The sequence below is a fragment of the Enhydra lutris genome, unplaced genomic scaffold (genome assembly GCF_002288905.1).
Source record: "Enhydra lutris kenyoni isolate GAN:26980312 unplaced genomic scaffold, ASM228890v2 scaffoldscaffold51, whole genome shotgun sequence".
In the NCBI taxonomy this organism is placed as follows: Eukaryota; Metazoa; Chordata; class Mammalia; order Carnivora; family Mustelidae; genus Enhydra; species Enhydra lutris.
In genome coordinates, this window is record NW_019154135.1 from 11,958,542 (window position 1) to 11,975,531 (window position 16,990).

The window sequence follows — 16,990 nt, forward strand, 5'->3', positions numbered from 1 at the left end:
GTCCCCACACCTTGGTTCAGGGCTATTTGATCACTGCACATCAATCTTTCTGGATGGCGATCGGCCCCGTGGACACAGGCGCAGGTGTCCCTGGCCCCAAGAAGCCACAGCATGTAGAGAAGTGACCAGTGCCTCCCTTCCCCCCACCCCCCAGGCTGGGCTTCCCAGTCTGTGCACCGGCTTACTAGGGGCCGTACTTGGGGCCGCTGTCCAGCGGTCTGGAGCTCTGCAGGTGTCCCCTCTGTCCTTGGGGGAATGTGGGAGGGTGCGGTCAATCATTGGCTCTGGAGGTACCACCGATGCGGTTGAGTGCAGCTGCCTATCTCCCGCGGTCGCCCTGATCTCATCTGGAAACGTACCTGTGCTCTCCCTCCCTGGCCCATGGTGGGGATCACATGGCAGGGTCATGCTGGTGTGTTTGGCCACTGTCACGCATTGCATGGTCTCATCCCCTGGGTCTGGGCCCTTCTGTTCCAAGGTGGGTCTGGTCCACACAGAGGTGAAGGAAGGGGACACAGGAAAGGTGTGGTGGGCAGGGGGCTGTGGGCCTGCCCTGCTCTGTTCTCTGCTCCCCAGTACTGAAGCTGGAGGGAGCAGGGATGGAGGGAGGGAGGCTCTTTTAAAGCAAGATGAGAAATCTGTTTGAAGTCACAGTTTGAGGCCAGGCCCCACACCTGGAAAACACTGTTGAAAAACCACGAACAACTTTCTATCTGTGTGCGGCCAACTGCATCCCTCTTTAGTTTAGGCACAAGCTACGGACGTGGATGGAAGAGGGGACACAGGCTGGCTGTGAATAAGACTGCTATGTCATGCAGCACCCCTCCTCTGTTCCCATCCTGTTAGGTGCGTCTGGGCTGCCTGCTCCTGGTCCTCCCCTGGCGCTGCACCCCCGAGAGCCGCGGAGCACGCGGGCCTTCATCCCTCCGACGGAGCGCCAGTGCCAGTCGGTAAGTAGGCCTGGGAAGGGGCGCTGGCACCAGAGCCGCTGGCTGCGGCTCCCTGTGCGGGGAGCCCGGCGAAGCCCACACCTCTGGGTCCATCCCTGCCCGCACCTGCAGGGAGGGGCCGTCCTCGCCTGGTTGCTGGTGAGAAAGTACAGAATAAACAAGAATAGAAGACACCAGGCTGCTCGCCCTGAGCTTGCCAGTCAGTGACACTTGGGCTCTGAAACCCCTCTCTGGACCCAGAACCTTCCTTATTCACCTGTCCTGGGATCTCCAGACTCCAGAGGGCATCAGACTCACGTCAGGGCTCGCTGAAACCAGGCTACGGGGCCTGCCTCAGACATTCTGCCTTTGGGGGTCTGAGGGGAGGCTGCTGCCGGTCCAGGGGCTGTACTTTGAGAACCGCTGAGTCTGGGGAGGGACCCCCATGGAGCTACGTGATGGGGGCGCCCAGGTGATGGGACAGGGACGCTTCACAGCCACAGTGCTGGGTTTCCCCACGCCGACGCAAGACGATACTTCCATTATTCATCTTTTAAAATAAAAGTCTTAAGTGGGTGCTTGAAACTTAATTTCCAGTGTTACTTCAGGTCGATGGAATATTTGAGTTTTGCACTCGGGCTGTGCCCTTGACAGACATGAGGAGCTTTAAAATACCAGCAAGGCAGGTGTGCGTGGTGTGTGTGCTGGTGGGAGCGGGGCTCGGGCATCCGGACGGAACCCAGTGCGAAACTAACCCTCGTGACTCTTACGTGACAATCGTGGGGGGTAGATTTCCCTCGTGAGTTCATTTCTCCTTCGGATTTGTGTTTGCGTCATTTTGTGACCCTGTATCTTCAAGATGCCCTCCCATGATCGTTCCTGTCCGGAGCATTTGTGCTCGTGTGAGAAGGCCGGGTTTTCCTTCCCGTAACCTGACCACAGTGGCTCTGGGAATCGCTTGGTTTCGGAAAAACAGAGGTGACTTTATTATCCTAGCTCACCTGCAGACATTGTCGGGCACATGTTAGTCCTTGCCGAGGGTAGTGTCTGGCTCTGTGGATGGCAGCTCAGACACTCAGCTCGTTTTTATTTATTTATTTAATATTATTTTTTTTTTACTCAGCTTGTTTTTAAAGAAGCCGTAGGAACCTGGCTGTCGGTTAATTTGGGACAGCTTTTATTAGCGTGAGATACGAACCCACTGGAGTCCTGATAGTAAACAGTGGTGTTGACTCAAAATATTTCAGTCAGTCTGCATGTTGTCCTGGGAGGCTGAGAGGTTGAAGGCCGGTGTTGCTGCCTGGGCGGTGCTGGGGACGGCACTGGGGCCACCAGCTCTGGTGGCAAGGGGCCGTGACGCGGCTAATGGAAGCCAGGGGCTGGGTGCTGGAGGAGCCCTGAGGGGAGCCAGCCCAGAGCACCCCTCCTTTCTACCCGACGTTCCCGGCCCTGCTCTGGGGACCTGCTCTGAGGGCTGCACGTCTGCATGTGCAGGGCCAGCTCTCTGCTTCGTGACCCCAGGCTGTGCACGGAGCCAGGGCTCCGTGGAAATGCTTCCTGTAGCTTTTGAATTGTGGACATTTTCAAACCTCTGCAGGACTAGAGAAAATGGCATCGCAGATGCCCTTGAACCCACCATCCGCTTCCGTGGTTTTAACTCATGTGCAATTCTTGGGTTCGAAATCAAAATTCTGGTACGCCTGGCTGACTCTGTTGGTGGAGCGTGAGACTCTTGATCTCAGGGTCGTGAGTTCGAGCCCCGTGTTGGGCATAGGGATGACTTGAAAAAGAAATTCCACCGAGTAAGTGTGAAGATGTCATTGGCTTTGTTAAGTAATTCATGGCGCTGGTGGCATCCCATAGGCATGTAGACATACACCCTCAGGAACAGTGCAAAATGGGAGATTTTCATAGGGAGGAAGGTGAGACAAGGAAGTTACTAGCAAAGACAAGCAAGGGTTGTTCCAGGCAAGGGCATCGTCCCCACGGGGAAGGGCCGGCGTTCTCACTGGGTGGACCAGCTCATCTTCCTTTGGGGGCAGGGGGCCACGGGACAGATTACCTCACTGCTGCTGACCCAGAAACTCCTGACGGTTATGGCAGCTTTTCTGGGGGAGGCTGGCAGCTCGGGTAGGTGATGTATGACGCCCTGGTTTGCTGACTCGGCCTCAGTGGTTCCGTCTGCGGCAGGGGCCTTCTTTCTACTGCTTGTCCCTTCTGCTCCGGCAGGCGAGGCAGGTGGGTGCCGGCCTGGCTGGCCCTGGGAGCTGGGCAGCGTGCATCCAGAGGCCTTGTGTGGAAGCATCCTGGCTTTTAAGCTTCGCGGGTCTTACTGGCCTTCATGTTGGCCCCGCAGATCCCCACCTGGTCTTTGGGACTGTGGTTTCCCCGTTTTGTGCCCATCTCTCTGATGGGGAAGGCTTGAGTGCTGGAGGAGAGCGGGGTGGCCCTCCGGGTCGGGTGGTGAGCCTGGGCTCTGGCCCGGGACCTCCCCGACAGCGCCCGGCGTTGGCTTACTCTAGACACTGCATCAGTGAATTAGAAAGAGAAAAGGCACCGAACGCAGACACGGCCCCCACTCAGAAGCAGGTCCCACAGGCACCCGGCTCCGTGACCCACAGGAAAGCAGGCGGCGTCAAGCCGGGTGGGACTTCTCGCGGCACCGCGGCCCTCTCCTGGCTGCACGCTGTGGGCTTCAGACCTGGTCTTTCCCTTTTCCCTAGCGGCCCGCGCTAATCCCACGCCTTTCAGGAGCACTGAGAAGGCCAGCGGTCCTCTGGGCGCGAGGACACATGGGAGAGAAGACGCGGGACCGGAGCACCCACCCCCGCTGGTGTCACGGGACGAGGTATTCCTGAGACAGCTGCCGCTGTATCTGGGGCGCTCGGGCTTTGCTTCCGGAAGACCCGTTACTCAGGCTGGACTAGCCGGACGGAGGAGCACAGTGCAGCCGTGCGTGGCCATCTGGAGGGCCGGCGGAGGTGGGGTGGTGGAGGCGGGACGGGCCGTCTCCGGTGTGAGAAACAAGGCAGCATCTGAGCCAGCCACGGGGGGGTGATCCATGCGCTGTGGCCCAGAGAGTGACGTGAGTGACAGCGTGACGTGGTCCTGCTGAGGATGCGCTCTGACTCCCAGCAGGCAGTGCGGTCAGCCCGGACCCAGCGTTTCTTGTCCTGACCCGAGGGAGCCGGCTCGCGGGAGCTCCTGGAACCTCCTCACCCCCACCCCGCCCCCCGGCAGACGTCACCCTGCAGCTCAGCTCCCTGTCCTCCTCGTGGGGGTCCCCAGTCCTCCTTGTGGGACCCCCAGTGCTCCCCATGGGGCCCCCCCAGTGGTCTTCCCAGTGGGGGGGTCTCCCCCATAGGGAGTTCCTAGTGCTCCCCATGGGGCCCGCAGTTGTGCATTTGTGTCTGCAGATGAGCCGATCGTAGTGCGCCCCGTTCCTGTTGGCAGCTCCTCCAGGCTCACCCACCACACTGGGAAAGTTCGAAGGGGGGTTTTCAGGTTAACAAGAAATGGTGTCGGCCAAGGTGCACTTGTCATGCTCTGGGAGCAGGGCTTGCTAGAGGTTCGAGTGCAGGGTGCTCTCCGAGACACCCGGGGACCCTGCTGCCGTGGGTTTGTCATGGCCAGCGACAGGCTCCCCACCCCTGCCCGTACCTGCTCCTGTGATAACCGTGTGCAGCCAGCTCCCGGGGGGAGGGGGGCTCTGCTTCCTGCACAGACGGGGGATATGTATTCAGCCTTGGGTCCCCAGGGCCTAGGGCCTCCTGCCTGTGCTGTTGGGGTTTCCGTGGTTCCTGTTGACCTTGAGCCCACCCACGCCCCACCCGAAGCCCCAGCGCCCTGTTTCCTGGAGCCCCAGCCACCCCGGCCTCAGATGAGGGCCAAGGCTCTGCAGCCCCGGGGGCGGGTTTGATGGTGAGGCGTTCTGAGGCCCGGCTTTGCAAACCCGAGACTCCATCCGTCCGTAAAATGCTGTGCTCGCTGGGAAGAACAGACAGGCCTTACTTCAGGTTATGGCATGGACTTCTTTACACCCCGATTAGGTAACAGTCACATGCCATATTGGGATTTGGAAGACATACAGCTTTGGTCATTCGTGTGGTCTTTGTCCAGGGCTCCCAGCTCCCCATACCCCTGGACTCACCCTTAGCTAAGGGGCAGAGGGTGTGTTGTGTTATGTTAAAGGAGACCTTCAGACCCCTTCCCAGGGCTGGGGAGCTGTCTGCCGGGGGAAACAGCCCTGTGATTCTTGGCTTGAAACTCTTAGTCCCACCTCTAACCACCCCCCCTCCCTAAAAACCCAAGAGGATGGGATCACAGAGCTTCTGGGTTGGTGAGCACGTGGAGATTGGGGACAGTGGACCATGGTCGGGGGGCATGGGAGCGCCACACCCCCTTCCTCTCCCATCTGGCTGTACAGTCCCATCCTCTATTGTATCCTTTACTGGTAAACATGACTACGGGTTTCCCTGAGTTCTGTGAGCCCCTCTAGGGAATGAAAGGAACCTAGGGAGGAGAGTGTTGGAACCCGCCATTGGTAGCGGCAGATCAGAAGCAGAGGGGCCAGCCTGGGGCTCCGGCTAGTGCCTCAGTGTGTGGGGGACAGCGTGGGGGAACCAAACCTATCACCTGTGGGGTCTGATGCTGTCTTGGGTAGAAGGGGCCAGAAGTAAGTTGAATTCTTGCGAGTATCTGAAACTCCCTTGGTGTTTTGGGGGGACCCCACCCCCCACTCTGGAATTGGGTCTGAGACCCATAAAATATCATAGTTCGTAGGTTCAATGTTACATAAAAAGTTGATGAGCAAATACAGTTTTCTAGAACAAACGCAAATGAGTCATTAAACTTCTTACCCCAAGTGAATATCACGGGTAGTGAAGGTTATAAAACCCATTTCTGTAGTTCATGTGGCAGGTTGGGAGTGATTTTGGGTAAACACATCTTGAGTTTAGAAGGACAAGACCAGACACACTGGGTAGCTGAGCTGGGTCCTCACCCCACCCTGAGTCATGGCAAACCCTGGGTCTTTCAGGAGGGAAGACAGACACTCTCAGTCTTCTTGTCTTCAGGATGGAACAGCAAGGGCAAACTTAACGTTTCTCTTCTTAGGGTGTCTTATTCTCCTAAAAACTGCTTCCCGGTAAAGCTTGGGGCTCCTGATCGGAATTATGTTTTCATTAATGCCAAGTAAAACATTTGGGGCTTTTGTTACATTTGTACGGTAGTCAGTCTTGCCCCGCACAGCCTCGAGGGGCCTGTGACTCGATGTGGGGGGTCCTTGGGGTCACGGGAGTCGGGTGGCCCATCGGCCTTCCCAGTGTGGCACCGTCTCGCTGGCCAGCCCCACCGGCCTAGCGGCCTCCCCACCTGCTTTGTCACGCTTTGTCACGTTGACTGTTAGGGTGGCTGTTCACATACTTGGAATTCTGAACAGCATCTCTTCCTGGGCTGGTGACATGCGGCCTGTCCTCTCCCGGGATGCTGGGGGGCAGCTCGCTACCCGGCAGGTGGACGGTCCCAAGGTCGACAGCCGATGCCCCGACCGCCCTCCTGCGCCCACACGGCTCTCTGTTTCTCACCCTCAGTACAGCATCCAGTCACTCACAGCAGACGGTCGGCGCTTTATTATACAATCAGCTTTGTAGCCAAGGCTTTTGCCCGGTGTCGGCTCATGAAGTGTTCTGAGCATGCGTATCACAGGCCGGGCTAAGCTCGGTGTTCGGGAGGCTGCTGTGTTCAGTGCATTTTCCAGTTCACATTACTTTTAGCTTATGGCGGTTCTTCTGGACACAGCCCCGGTGTCAGTCAAGTCAGGTCTGTGCTGGTTAGTTTGACACAAACGGCCTACAGTGCCCTGCGTCTTGTAAGGACTCCATCAGGAGACCCAGTGCTGCTGTCCTACCCTTATCGGCGCTGGCTGTCTCTAGGGCCGATGCAGTGTCTGAATGGAGAGCCAGCTCCGAACATCTCCCTTGGGTTTCTTGCCTCCCTCAGCCTTTATCAACAGGTGGCCAGGCCGGGGCTTCCAAAACATGGGTCAGATTATGCCACTCTGGTGCCCACACCTCTGTCTCATTCAGAAGGACATGCAAAGTCCCAGGTTCGAAGACCCCATCTGACCTCCCTGCCTCCCCCGTCACCCCCAACTCTCCTGGCATCCACAGCTCCCGCTCTCCGGCCTGCCCCCCACGACCCCGAGAACGTGGGCTCTGGGAGGACAGGGGGCTAGCCTGCTTTGTTCCCTGCGGCCCAGCAGGGCCAGCTGCTATCCGAGGACAGAAATAATATAGCTAGGGTTTTGTAAGCAGCTCTTAAATGACTGCTATTTGTCCCCCTTCCAGAACATTTTGAAAACAACCAGCAGAACAGCGCAAAGTGCTGTCAGCGGGAGGATGCGGGCCGCTTGGGATCGGGGAGACTATGCCGACAGGTATGTCCGCGAGCCCCGACGGAGCCCTGCTCCTCAGCACTGCACAGGGGCGTGCAAGGACCTGCCCGGGCTGGCGTCAGGTCGGGTGTGCTGTCTGGGGTGAGGATGAGGGGTTGCAGAGAGCTCAGAACACCTTCTCGCGGGTGCGGTATGGTAGCATCAGACGAACCCTGAGCACGGGATGCTACGTGGAATAAGCCAGTCCCAGAGGATGGATATTGCAAGATTCCACGTGCACGAGGCCCCTAGAGCAGCCGGGTTCCTGGAGAAGGATGGGTGGTGGGTGCCAGGGGCTGGGGTGGGGAGCAAGGACCTGGTGTTCAGTGGGCGCGGGGTTTAGGGTGAAAAACCCTCGAGGTCTGTTTCATAACAGCACAGAGGTACCGAGCATGGATGAAGTGAACGTTTCAGAATGAGAAAGACGGTTGGCTCCATGTTTTTATTGTGGTTGCTCTGCCACCATAAGAACGTAGCACTGGACCATCAGAAGTTGGAAGTCGGCGTCCTTCTAAAAACACGTGGCCTGCTTTGGGATTCTGCCTCACGCTGGTCCTGAAATCTATGGTTTTACTCACCCTAATGAAAATTAAACATTGATGCATACAGAGAACAAACTCGATCTTTCCGAAGGCAAACACAGGGTGTGTGGATGCAGACGTTTCTTTGTCCTTCCTGGTGACTAGCGCATTTCCACCATGTTCGCTGAGGCGAGCTGCCCGTGTGGCACCGGAACCACTGTGCCCCCAGCCCTCCCCGTGCACCTCAACGCACCTGCCCTCCATTTATTTGCATGATTCTTCCTTCTTCTTCCCCATAAAACTCCCCATTTTTGAAGCCCCCACCTTACAAGGCAGAATTTGGGTTACAGAGACTAGTAAGATCCCATCCTCCCCTGGGGGACCCTAAATCCAGTGCAGGAGGGAAACGTAATCCAAACAGCAGATAGGGCGACTTGGGACCCTCCAGACTCCACGGGGATGCGTGGGGGCGTCGGCTGTGTCTGTGGAGTCAGGAAGACACGAGGCTGGGGACTGGGCTCGGGGACTGACGTGGAGGACCGTTAGCTGGAGCCAAGGAAGGCATCATCCCCGCTAACGGGGAATGGCAGGCACGGGAAGGAATGTGGCCCGTTTGGAGAAAGCGGGTTAATTGTAGGGACAGATAGTAGCCACCCCTGCTGGCAGCGCTGCTGGGACAAACCACTCTGTTCTGGTGGGGGCTTGCCCCGATGACACAGGCACCTTTCTGTGTCCTCTGGGCCTCTTCCTTCTGGGGTCCAGACGAAGGAGAGCTGGGTGCAGGTTAACAGAAGCAGCCCTGATGCTCTTGAAGGCCCTCTCAGGCGTGGCAGGTGTCCCCAGGGAGCGAGTAGAAGCCCCCAGCAGGGCGGGGGTCCGGAGGCCTTGCTCCAGGAAAGCTCTGGAAACAGGTGTGAGCAGAGCAGGACTCTGGGGTGGTGCTCCCTGTCTGTCCTCGGGAGGCTGTGTGAGCTCAGAGGGCACCTGCGGGGTTTGAAGGAACATCGCTGCGTTAACACTAAAGGAACCTAAGGGAACGGGTAGGGAGTAAGCAGCCAGGACAAGCGCACTAGGACTGTGTTGTGGGAGGACGGCTGGCGTGGCCGGTGGGAGAGCTCCTGCGTGGAGAGAACAGGTGACCCTGTGCAGACAGGGAGGGCCTGGGGCAGACCCTAGGGAGGTGTGGCTCCAGCAGCTGGCAAGGCAGCAAGGGGGCTCACGGGACCTGTGGCATTTGTGCTGCGATCTGAAGTCTGTGCCTTTGCCGCGTGACCATGGCTGGAAGCCGGGTGTCCTGAGCCCATATGCTTCCTGCCCAGCACATTAGGACAGCCTGGGCCAGAGCGGCTCGTCTTCACCGGCCCGAGGACAAGGATCCAGCCGTGTAGCAGAGCAGGGGGACGGCGTCCCTGTCTGAGTGCCCTGGGCCTGAGTGGCCTCAGCACATCCCTCCTGTAGGGCCCCTGGTTTAAGGTAAATGGGGTCCTGTAGCATGGGACACGAAATGGACCGTCTAAGAGGTCTTCATCCTTGCTGCCTGTGGTCATGCCCCTCGTACCCCCTTCCTAGAACCGTGGAGGGCACCAGACTCGGTGAGCAGCCGCCCTGCCCGGGAGCCACCAGGCATTCAGCTGCAGCCCTGAGTTACAGGTGAATCCTGCGGAGGCCTGGCTCTGCCTCGGGGGTCAGCTCCCTGTGACCCGAGCCCAGGCTGCCTCCCCTAGACCACAGAGCATGTTAGGACAGTGACCCGCCCTTTGGGGGAGCCATCTGAAGCAGGGTCCCAGCTGGGGACAGACGTTAGTGAATGGCTTTAAATACACTCCCGCTCCATGACAGTCATCCCTGAACGCTGGCACAGCCCTGGCGGGGTCAGCTCTACCTGCAGGCACCCCGCTGTCACCCGGACCGCTGACGAGCAGGTGCAGGCCACATGGGCCACGTGAGCGAGCGAAGCACGGCCAGCCTTCCTGTCTCTGCCTTTTTCCTTCGTATCCAGAAACTCCCAGGGACCTTCTGTGACAATCGCGAGCTTCCAGGGCAGCAGTGGCCCAGGCCCCTGTTGCCGATGGATGTCTGCAGCTGGGAACATGTGCGGTGACTTCTGTGGGCTTCTCCAGGTGCGTGTCTGCCCGCTGCGGCGGAACATTTCCGGGAAGCTGCTGGTGGGTCCGGTGGCCCTGGGACTTGGGGGCGAGCCGTGTTTCCGGCTCCTAGTCCTTTGGAAGCGGTTCCGCCAGTCTGAAAGCGTAACCTGAGCTGGATCCTCACTAAAGGAAAGTGTGCCCCGTAGTTTCCATGTCTGCAAGAGCGTCACTGCTCAGCTGCCCCCTTTAATCATAGCTGACCCTATAGAGGAGCTCATTCGTGGCTGCTAGCAGGGAGCAGCGTGAACTAGGGGTAACAGTGGCTCCCCGGGCTCCTGGTGGTTGCCAGCGGCGCGCTCTTGACCACTGCGCTGGCAGGTGCAAACCCTCTCCGGACCCGTCTGCAACGCAGGGGCCACCCTGCACTAACCCCCGGATGAGGGAGCCCGCAGCCGCACGGGGACCCTTATTCTCTAGCTTCCCGACGGTGCAGAAGGCAGCGCGGCCGCCAGCCTAGGCCCCGGCACACCCCCTCACTCACTCACCTCTTGAATTCCAGTGCACTTGTCCCGCAGAGGGCTCCTGCCGCCTGAGCGCACAGACCCCCTCCTGCCCCTTGGGACAGCGGCGCTCTGCAGAGGACATGGCCCCAGAGCGGCTTCCAGGGACCGACGTCACAGCGGCCACTGTTGCGATGGGGGCCCCCGCTGGGGTGGCTGCGTGCCCACATACCAGCACTCTGACCGCACCTTCTCCCACCTTACCCGGAAGGTAGGGTGTGGGTGGCGGAGGGGGCCAGCGTCCACCATAGGCCCCAATTCTGGAGCCACGCCCAGGGAGCTGGCGACGTCACTGTCCCCCTGGTCACCCAGTGGTGGTTGCAGCTGTGGCCAGTGCTTGCAGCCCCAGCACCCTGGGCCACGCAGCCGGCCACTGTTTTCCCACGAGAGCCTACGTTACTGGGTGGACTCTGTAATTCGGACCGGGCCTCGCCCATCCGGACTGGAGCTGTGAATGATTGCGCATTCCCAGTGCACACGCAGCGCGCTCACAGCACGATGGGCCGCGGGCGGAAAGGCTGGCACCCAGCCCGTGTTGGGTGTTTTCACAGAAACATCAGAGGTCGTGACCTTTGGGGAGCATGGCCTGTACGGCCCTTACTTCAGTGCCAAGGGAGAGGATTTGCATCGCGGCTGGGATTAACGCCGCCAGAGAGGAGCTCTCAGATTGTAGCTGCCCTCAGTGTCCCCGTGTCCCCTCCCATCCCAGCTTCTGACTCCATGTACCTGGCATGTCTCACCAGGGCCTGGTGATGCTGGTGCCACTGGTCCTGGGACCCCACTTTGGGAACTGGGAAAGTCAGCCCTGCCATCAGATTCCACTCGGTCTCCGTCCCTTCTGCTCAGACCACTGTGTTCTCTAAGCTGTCCTTCTCTCTCCCCACAGCTCCCTTGGCCATAATGGCTCAGCATGCTGGCCTCGTCCCAAGCAGCTCTGTCCCCCTGCTCAGTGTCACCCTGGAGCCGTCTCCGTGCAAGTTCCTGCTGACGCGGTGGACCCCGCTGTCTGTGGCTTCCCAGACACGGACGTTCAGGCGCTGCCCAGTCTGGGGTTCGGGGTCCAGGTGGCTTCCCAAGCAGCTCTGCATCTGGCAGTGGATTTCGGAGATGGCTCTGGGGTTCAAGTGACGGTCTGCAATGTGTCCGGGGGAATGGCGGTCACCGCCTACCACCAATTTGGAAAAGGTAGGGTACTCGGTGTCAGGATCTGAACCCAGGCAGGGAGTGCAGGTCCAGCGAGACCCCAGAGGTAGCTCTGGCCACACCAGGACCGAAAGGAGACCCCACTTCCCCCCACTCCACCCGTGCCTGCCGTGTTCTGATAACAAAGGCTCAGATGCTCGCACTGTGCCTCCCCCATATACCGTTTCCTCATCGAGTCCCACCATCGCCCTGTCCTCCATTTGGAGGAGCACAGGGACGCCAGAAGGGCAGGGGTTTGTCCTGTGGTAACATACCTAGTGAGCCACGTGACCCCCCTCCACAGGGAAAACTCTGAGCTTTGGTGCGGACTGCGGATACGGTCCTTCAGTCCTTCACACACTCACACACACGCGCACACACTCACACACAACATTGCACACTTAATCTTTTGCACTAAGATGTCAAACACTTTGCATTTAGGCAAAGTCACAAAAGCTGTCTTTCTCCAGACATCTTGGCACTGGAACCAGTCTGCGTAGAAAAGGACCGAGCCCCAGAGCTGGTGTTGGGGGGTGGGGGCGGGGGGCAGAATTCCGACCTTGTCCTGCTCACCCGCACCATGTCACCATTTGCTTTCTGTTTATTTATTATTATTATTTTTTGAGTATGGTACGTTCTCAAAGTTCCAACCTCTACCTTATAGGGAGCTGGGAGCCATGGGTTCACCCCTAGGGCACAGTGCTCGTCTCTGAGATGTCCGCGCAGTTGAATATTTAGTACATTGGACTGTGCATTCCGGCCACGAGTCTGAGGGGGCCGGCTCTGCTTTCTTTTTATCTGAATGGCCACCCCCAGGTGCTGCTGGCTCTGCCCCTGGGAATCCAGAGAGCACCAGTCTCTGCCCCCAGCCCACCCTCCTCACCCCTGCTTGTGGGTTGGGTTCTGCTGTCCATGCAGCTGAGCTCCCCTCCGTTACTCGTCTTTTCTAAAATTACTCTGGTTATCTTCACTTGTCCATTTTCCCACGTAGACTTTTACTCCCAGTGACTCGCATGAAAACATCTTATTGGCCTTTTTGTCCACATAGTGTTAAATTCATGAATTGATTTCCGCAGACTGTTTATGTTCAAGAAGCTCCCCCCTCGTGAAAATACCTTTCTCTGCCCAAGTCTTCCTTGTGTCTTTAGGAGCATTTAAAAAAGTATCTTCGCAGGGAAAGTGCACGATACTCGGGAGAGATTTTATTTTCTGTGCTGGGGTGTGTGAGATCTTTTCTTTCATTTTCTCTTCCAGTGGGTTGTTATTGGGACGTAAAAGAGTTGCTTGTGTTCACTATGAATTCTGTACCCTCCGTCGCTCTGAATGACCACAGTGTGTGTAGTTACTGTGAAGCTCACTCCTTAGTGTTGGCTGGTCATGTGAACAGTATTTACAGATGGGGACACGCCCTCCCCGTTCCTCCAAGCTGACACCTGTCCTGTCCTCGTCTCACTCACTCAGCGTGGCTGCTGCTTCCAGAACAAGGTGGTTGAGGACAGAGGACATGGCATCTTTGTTTCGAGATGCTTTTGGTGTCACCCGTTAAGCTTGGTACCAGATTTGGGGCCGGTAGAACTTCCTGAGTGTTGAGGAGCTTCTCATCTTTCCTCCTTTTTCAGGACTTTTTTTTTTTATTTTAAACCCCAGTTAGGTCGCATACAGTGCTGTGTTAGTCTCAGGTGTGCAACACAGAGTCGACATTGCCCTCCATCACGGCAGGTGCGCTCCATCATCCCCGTCACCTGCTTCCCCCCGACCCACCTCTCCTCTGGTGACCAGCAGCGTGTTCCCTGCAGCGAAGAGTCTGTTTTTTGCTTTGTCTCTTTCTGCCCCTTTGCTTTTTGTTTTGTTTCTTAAGTTCCACATACGAGTGAAATCACATGGTGCTTGTCTTTTTCTGATGGACTTATTTTGCTCAGCGTAATACTTTCTAGCTCTATCTACCTCACCGCAAATGCCAAGAGTTCATTCTTTTTGATGGCTGAGTAATATTCCATTGTATATATGTGCGTATACACATACCACATCTTCTTAATCCGTGCGTCATTTGATGGACACTTGGGCTGCTTCCATGGTTTGGCTGTGGGTGACATTGCTGCTGTAAGCATCAGGCTGCATGTGTCCCTTAAATCTGTAATTTTGTATCCTTTGGGTAAATGCCTCCTAGTGTAATTGCTGGGTCGTAGGGTAGCTCTATTTTTAACTTTTGGAGGGATCGCCATACTGTTTTCCAGAGTGGTCGCACCAGTCTGCATTCCTACCAACTGTGTAAGAAGGTTCCTATCAAGGATTTTTAAATTTTTAAAATTTTTAATTTTTAAAAAAGGTTTTATTTAGACACAGAGAAAGAAAGGGAGCCCAAGAGCAGGGAAGGGCAAAGGGAGAGGGAGAACCTGAATCAGACACCATGTGGTATGTGGAGCCCAACGTGGGGCTCTACCCCAGGGCCCTGAAACCATGACCTGAGCTGAAATTAAGTCAGACACTCAGGGGTGCCTGGGTGGCTCAGTCGGTTAAGTGCCTGCCTTTGGCTCAGGTCATGATCTCAGGGTTCTGGGGTCAACCACATCGAGCTCCCTACTCAGCAGGGAGTCTGCTTCTCCCTCTCCCTCTGCCCTACCCCACTCGTGCTCTTTTTCTCTCTCAAATTAATAAATAAATCTTTTTTTTTAAAAAAGGAACCAGTCTTAGAATTTGGAAATTGACTACATTTCCTCTTCTATCAATTTCTGCTTTTATCTTTACTGCCTTCTTCCTGCTTTTAAACAATGCTTTTGTTCTAGGTTTCCATTTTGAGTTGGATGCTTACATTATTATTTATTATTTAAGTAAAATCACCACCTGTCGCAAGGCCTTTCTTGTGTTCTGGCTTCAGTATTAATTCAAAGTTCCAGCCCATCATCCTGAGCAGATATGTTCTCCCAATTTGTTTAAAAAACATGCCAAGTTGTCTTTGTGGCTTAAAACGTGGTCAATGTTAGAAATGAAACGATGACAGCTGGCAGGTTGTCAGGCATCATAGCCCCATGTCCCTCATCAGAGTGGGTGTGTTGGCTCCCGACCTCTTCGTGTCCTGAGCACCTGCGCTCACCCTCTGTCTGGTCCTCCTGATCACACCCCTGCCAGGAACGCATGTGCATGTGTGCGAGTGTTATATGTGGGTGTGAGAGCGTATGAGGAGGAGGAGGAGGGGGACCAGGCCTGAGGCAGGATTCGGGGGGTCCTCCCCCTCAGCCCCACTCTGTCTCAGCATATATCCCAGCACCAGTCTGTCCCACGCTCTCTTGATTGCTGGATCCTAGAGTAAGGGTGTATCTAGTTTTAAAGAAGCCATCCAACTGTCCCTCAAAGCAGCTGCACCATATTTTTTAAGTTTATGTATTTATTTATTTAAGTCATTTCTATGTCCGGCATGGGGCTGGGACTCGCAACCCTGACATCTGGAGTCACCCACTCCTCTGACGGAGTCGGCCAGGCACCCCACATGGGCAGTCCCACATCCCCACAAGCGGTGAGCGAGCGCTTCTGGGCCCCACGTGTTGGCCAATGGTGGGTGTCGTCGGGGGCGATCAGGGCTGTCCCTGAGGGATGTGGTTCCCGTGTACTTGGCGTTGACGTGGGATGTGGAGCATCTTGTCACGTGCTGGTCCCTGTCTCGCCAACTCCTTGGGTGCTGTGCCTCTGTCTGGAGCACCCCCGTCCGGTTTCTAATCTACTTGCTTGCTCATTGAGTGTTGAGAGACCTCCGTATGTTGGGACAGCGGCCTGGATCAGACGCGTCATTTGGAATAGGCGTGTCAGGAAGACTCATGGAATACTGGTCCCACTTCTTCCGTACTCAGACTTGTTACATGTGAATGACAACTTGCTGGCTCTTCCATCCTGGTCACACGTTCTTTTCTTGAGGAACGGAGGGGTTTCTCTGCTCTTGTCTGGCCCGAGTGGGGTCCCTGGACTGACATCATCCGTATCTGATGTCAGGATCAAGTGCAGGTTCTCCGGCCACAGACGCAGACTCAGAAGTGCAGGGGCTGGGTCCTCGTCCTCGGTGCCGTGGGGAGCCGTCCGCGTGACCGTCCACACTTCCGAGCTGTGGGGCTCTACCGTCAGCTTCCTTTTTCCTCCTTGGAGATGACTTGATGGCTTTGTCTGGCTCAAAGTCATTGTTTATATGTGAGGTCCCTGCGCGGGAACGCGTCTCAGCGCCGGCTGTCCCACATCAACTCTGTCTGCTGTGCGCTGTGCCTTTCCAGGCTGTTGGTATGCTTCGTTTCCTTTGTTTCGGGAAGGATTTTTTTAAAAGATTTTTATTTATTTGAGAAAAAGGACATGAGTGGGGGAAGTGGCAGAGAGAGAGGGAGAAACAGATTCTCTGCTGAGCAGGGAGCCCCATGAGGAACTTGATCCCAGGAACCTGGGATCATGATCTGAGCCGAAGGCAGATGCTTTGAGCCACCCAGGCATCCCCAGGAAAGAGTTGTTTTTTTTGTTTTTTTTTTTTAATTATGTCTTTAAGTCATTTCTGTGCTGGAATTTCAGCTTTCTTTATGGCAGTCTGGCCACGCATGTGCTAAGTCCCTTTGCTTCTCGAATCCTTCCTGCTCCTTTCATCTTGCTTATCCTTCTCGATTTGCCTCCAGGTCCCTCCTGTCGTGCTCTCTGGTCTGTTTCCCTCCCGCCGGCCGGGTCCACCCCACCCCTCACTTCCTAGAAGGCCGGTGTGTGCACGTGTGTGTGCGTGTGTGTGCGTGTGTGTCTGTGATTGTCACAGCTCCTGCCTTCTCTTGCCTCACCCCAGAGTGACGTTGTCTGTTTGCTTTCTCATGGATACGTTCCAGTGTGTCATTCTCGGGGCCCAGGGCAGCATCCTTGGTTAACAAACGACTAAGACATTCATGGCACCGAGCATGAAAGCACATGCCAAGCCCTATTGCATGTGACGTGCCCCGCACGGTTCCCCTGCCTATGAGGTGGCTCCTCCGGCAAGAGAAGGCCACCCGTGCTGGGTCCGTCCCCAGAGGACGCACCCCTCATCGCCCTTGCACGGACGTTCAGGGTTGCACGTGCTCTTTGTAACTATCACGTGGCCTCTTCTCTTCCCAGGAGGAGTCCACGTGCTCCGGGCATTTATCTACGAGTTCTGTGGAACTGAAAAGGAGCTGGGGCCTTACTTTGTGGAGGTCGGCCCTGCGACCGTGTCCGTGTTCATGAATTCCAGCAGCATCCACAAGGACGAGCTTCTCATCTTTGCCGGCCCCGGCGTGGGTCAGGAAGGTAA

At 56.5% G+C, this 16,990-nt stretch overlaps 2 protein-coding genes across 5 annotated transcripts in view; both read left to right on the forward strand.

Moving 5' to 3' along the window:
• The window catches only part of LOC111156993 (HUS1 checkpoint clamp component), a 27,904-nt gene extending 18,057 nt beyond the window's left edge, over positions 1-9,847 (forward strand). The window contains exons 9-12 of one of the 4 annotated variants that reach the window (XM_022518189.1): positions 847-950; positions 3,653-3,777; positions 7,277-7,365; positions 7,739-9,847. In XM_022518189.1, coding sequence (XP_022373897.1) covers positions 847-950; positions 3,653-3,777; positions 7,277-7,365; positions 7,739-7,781 — 361 coding nt within the window. In that variant the 3' untranslated portion in view covers positions 7,782-9,847. Of the gene's footprint in view, positions 1-846; positions 951-3,652; positions 3,778-7,276; positions 7,713-7,738 lie in introns of those variants that run through there. The other 3 variants (XM_022518190.1, XM_022518186.1, XM_022518187.1) reach the window with 3 other exon arrangements.
• LOC111157012 (polycystic kidney disease protein 1-like 1) overlaps positions 9,848-16,990 on the forward strand; it is a 23,833-nt gene continuing 16,690 nt past the window's right edge. Inside the window, exons 1-4 of the mRNA XM_022518214.1 lie at positions 9,848-10,003; positions 10,530-10,741; positions 11,417-11,715; positions 16,816-16,986. Coding sequence (XP_022373922.1) covers positions 9,956-10,003; positions 10,530-10,741; positions 11,417-11,715; positions 16,816-16,986 — 730 coding nt within the window. The 5' untranslated portion in view covers positions 9,848-9,955. The remainder of the gene's footprint in view (positions 10,004-10,529; positions 10,742-11,416; positions 11,716-16,815; positions 16,987-16,990) is intronic.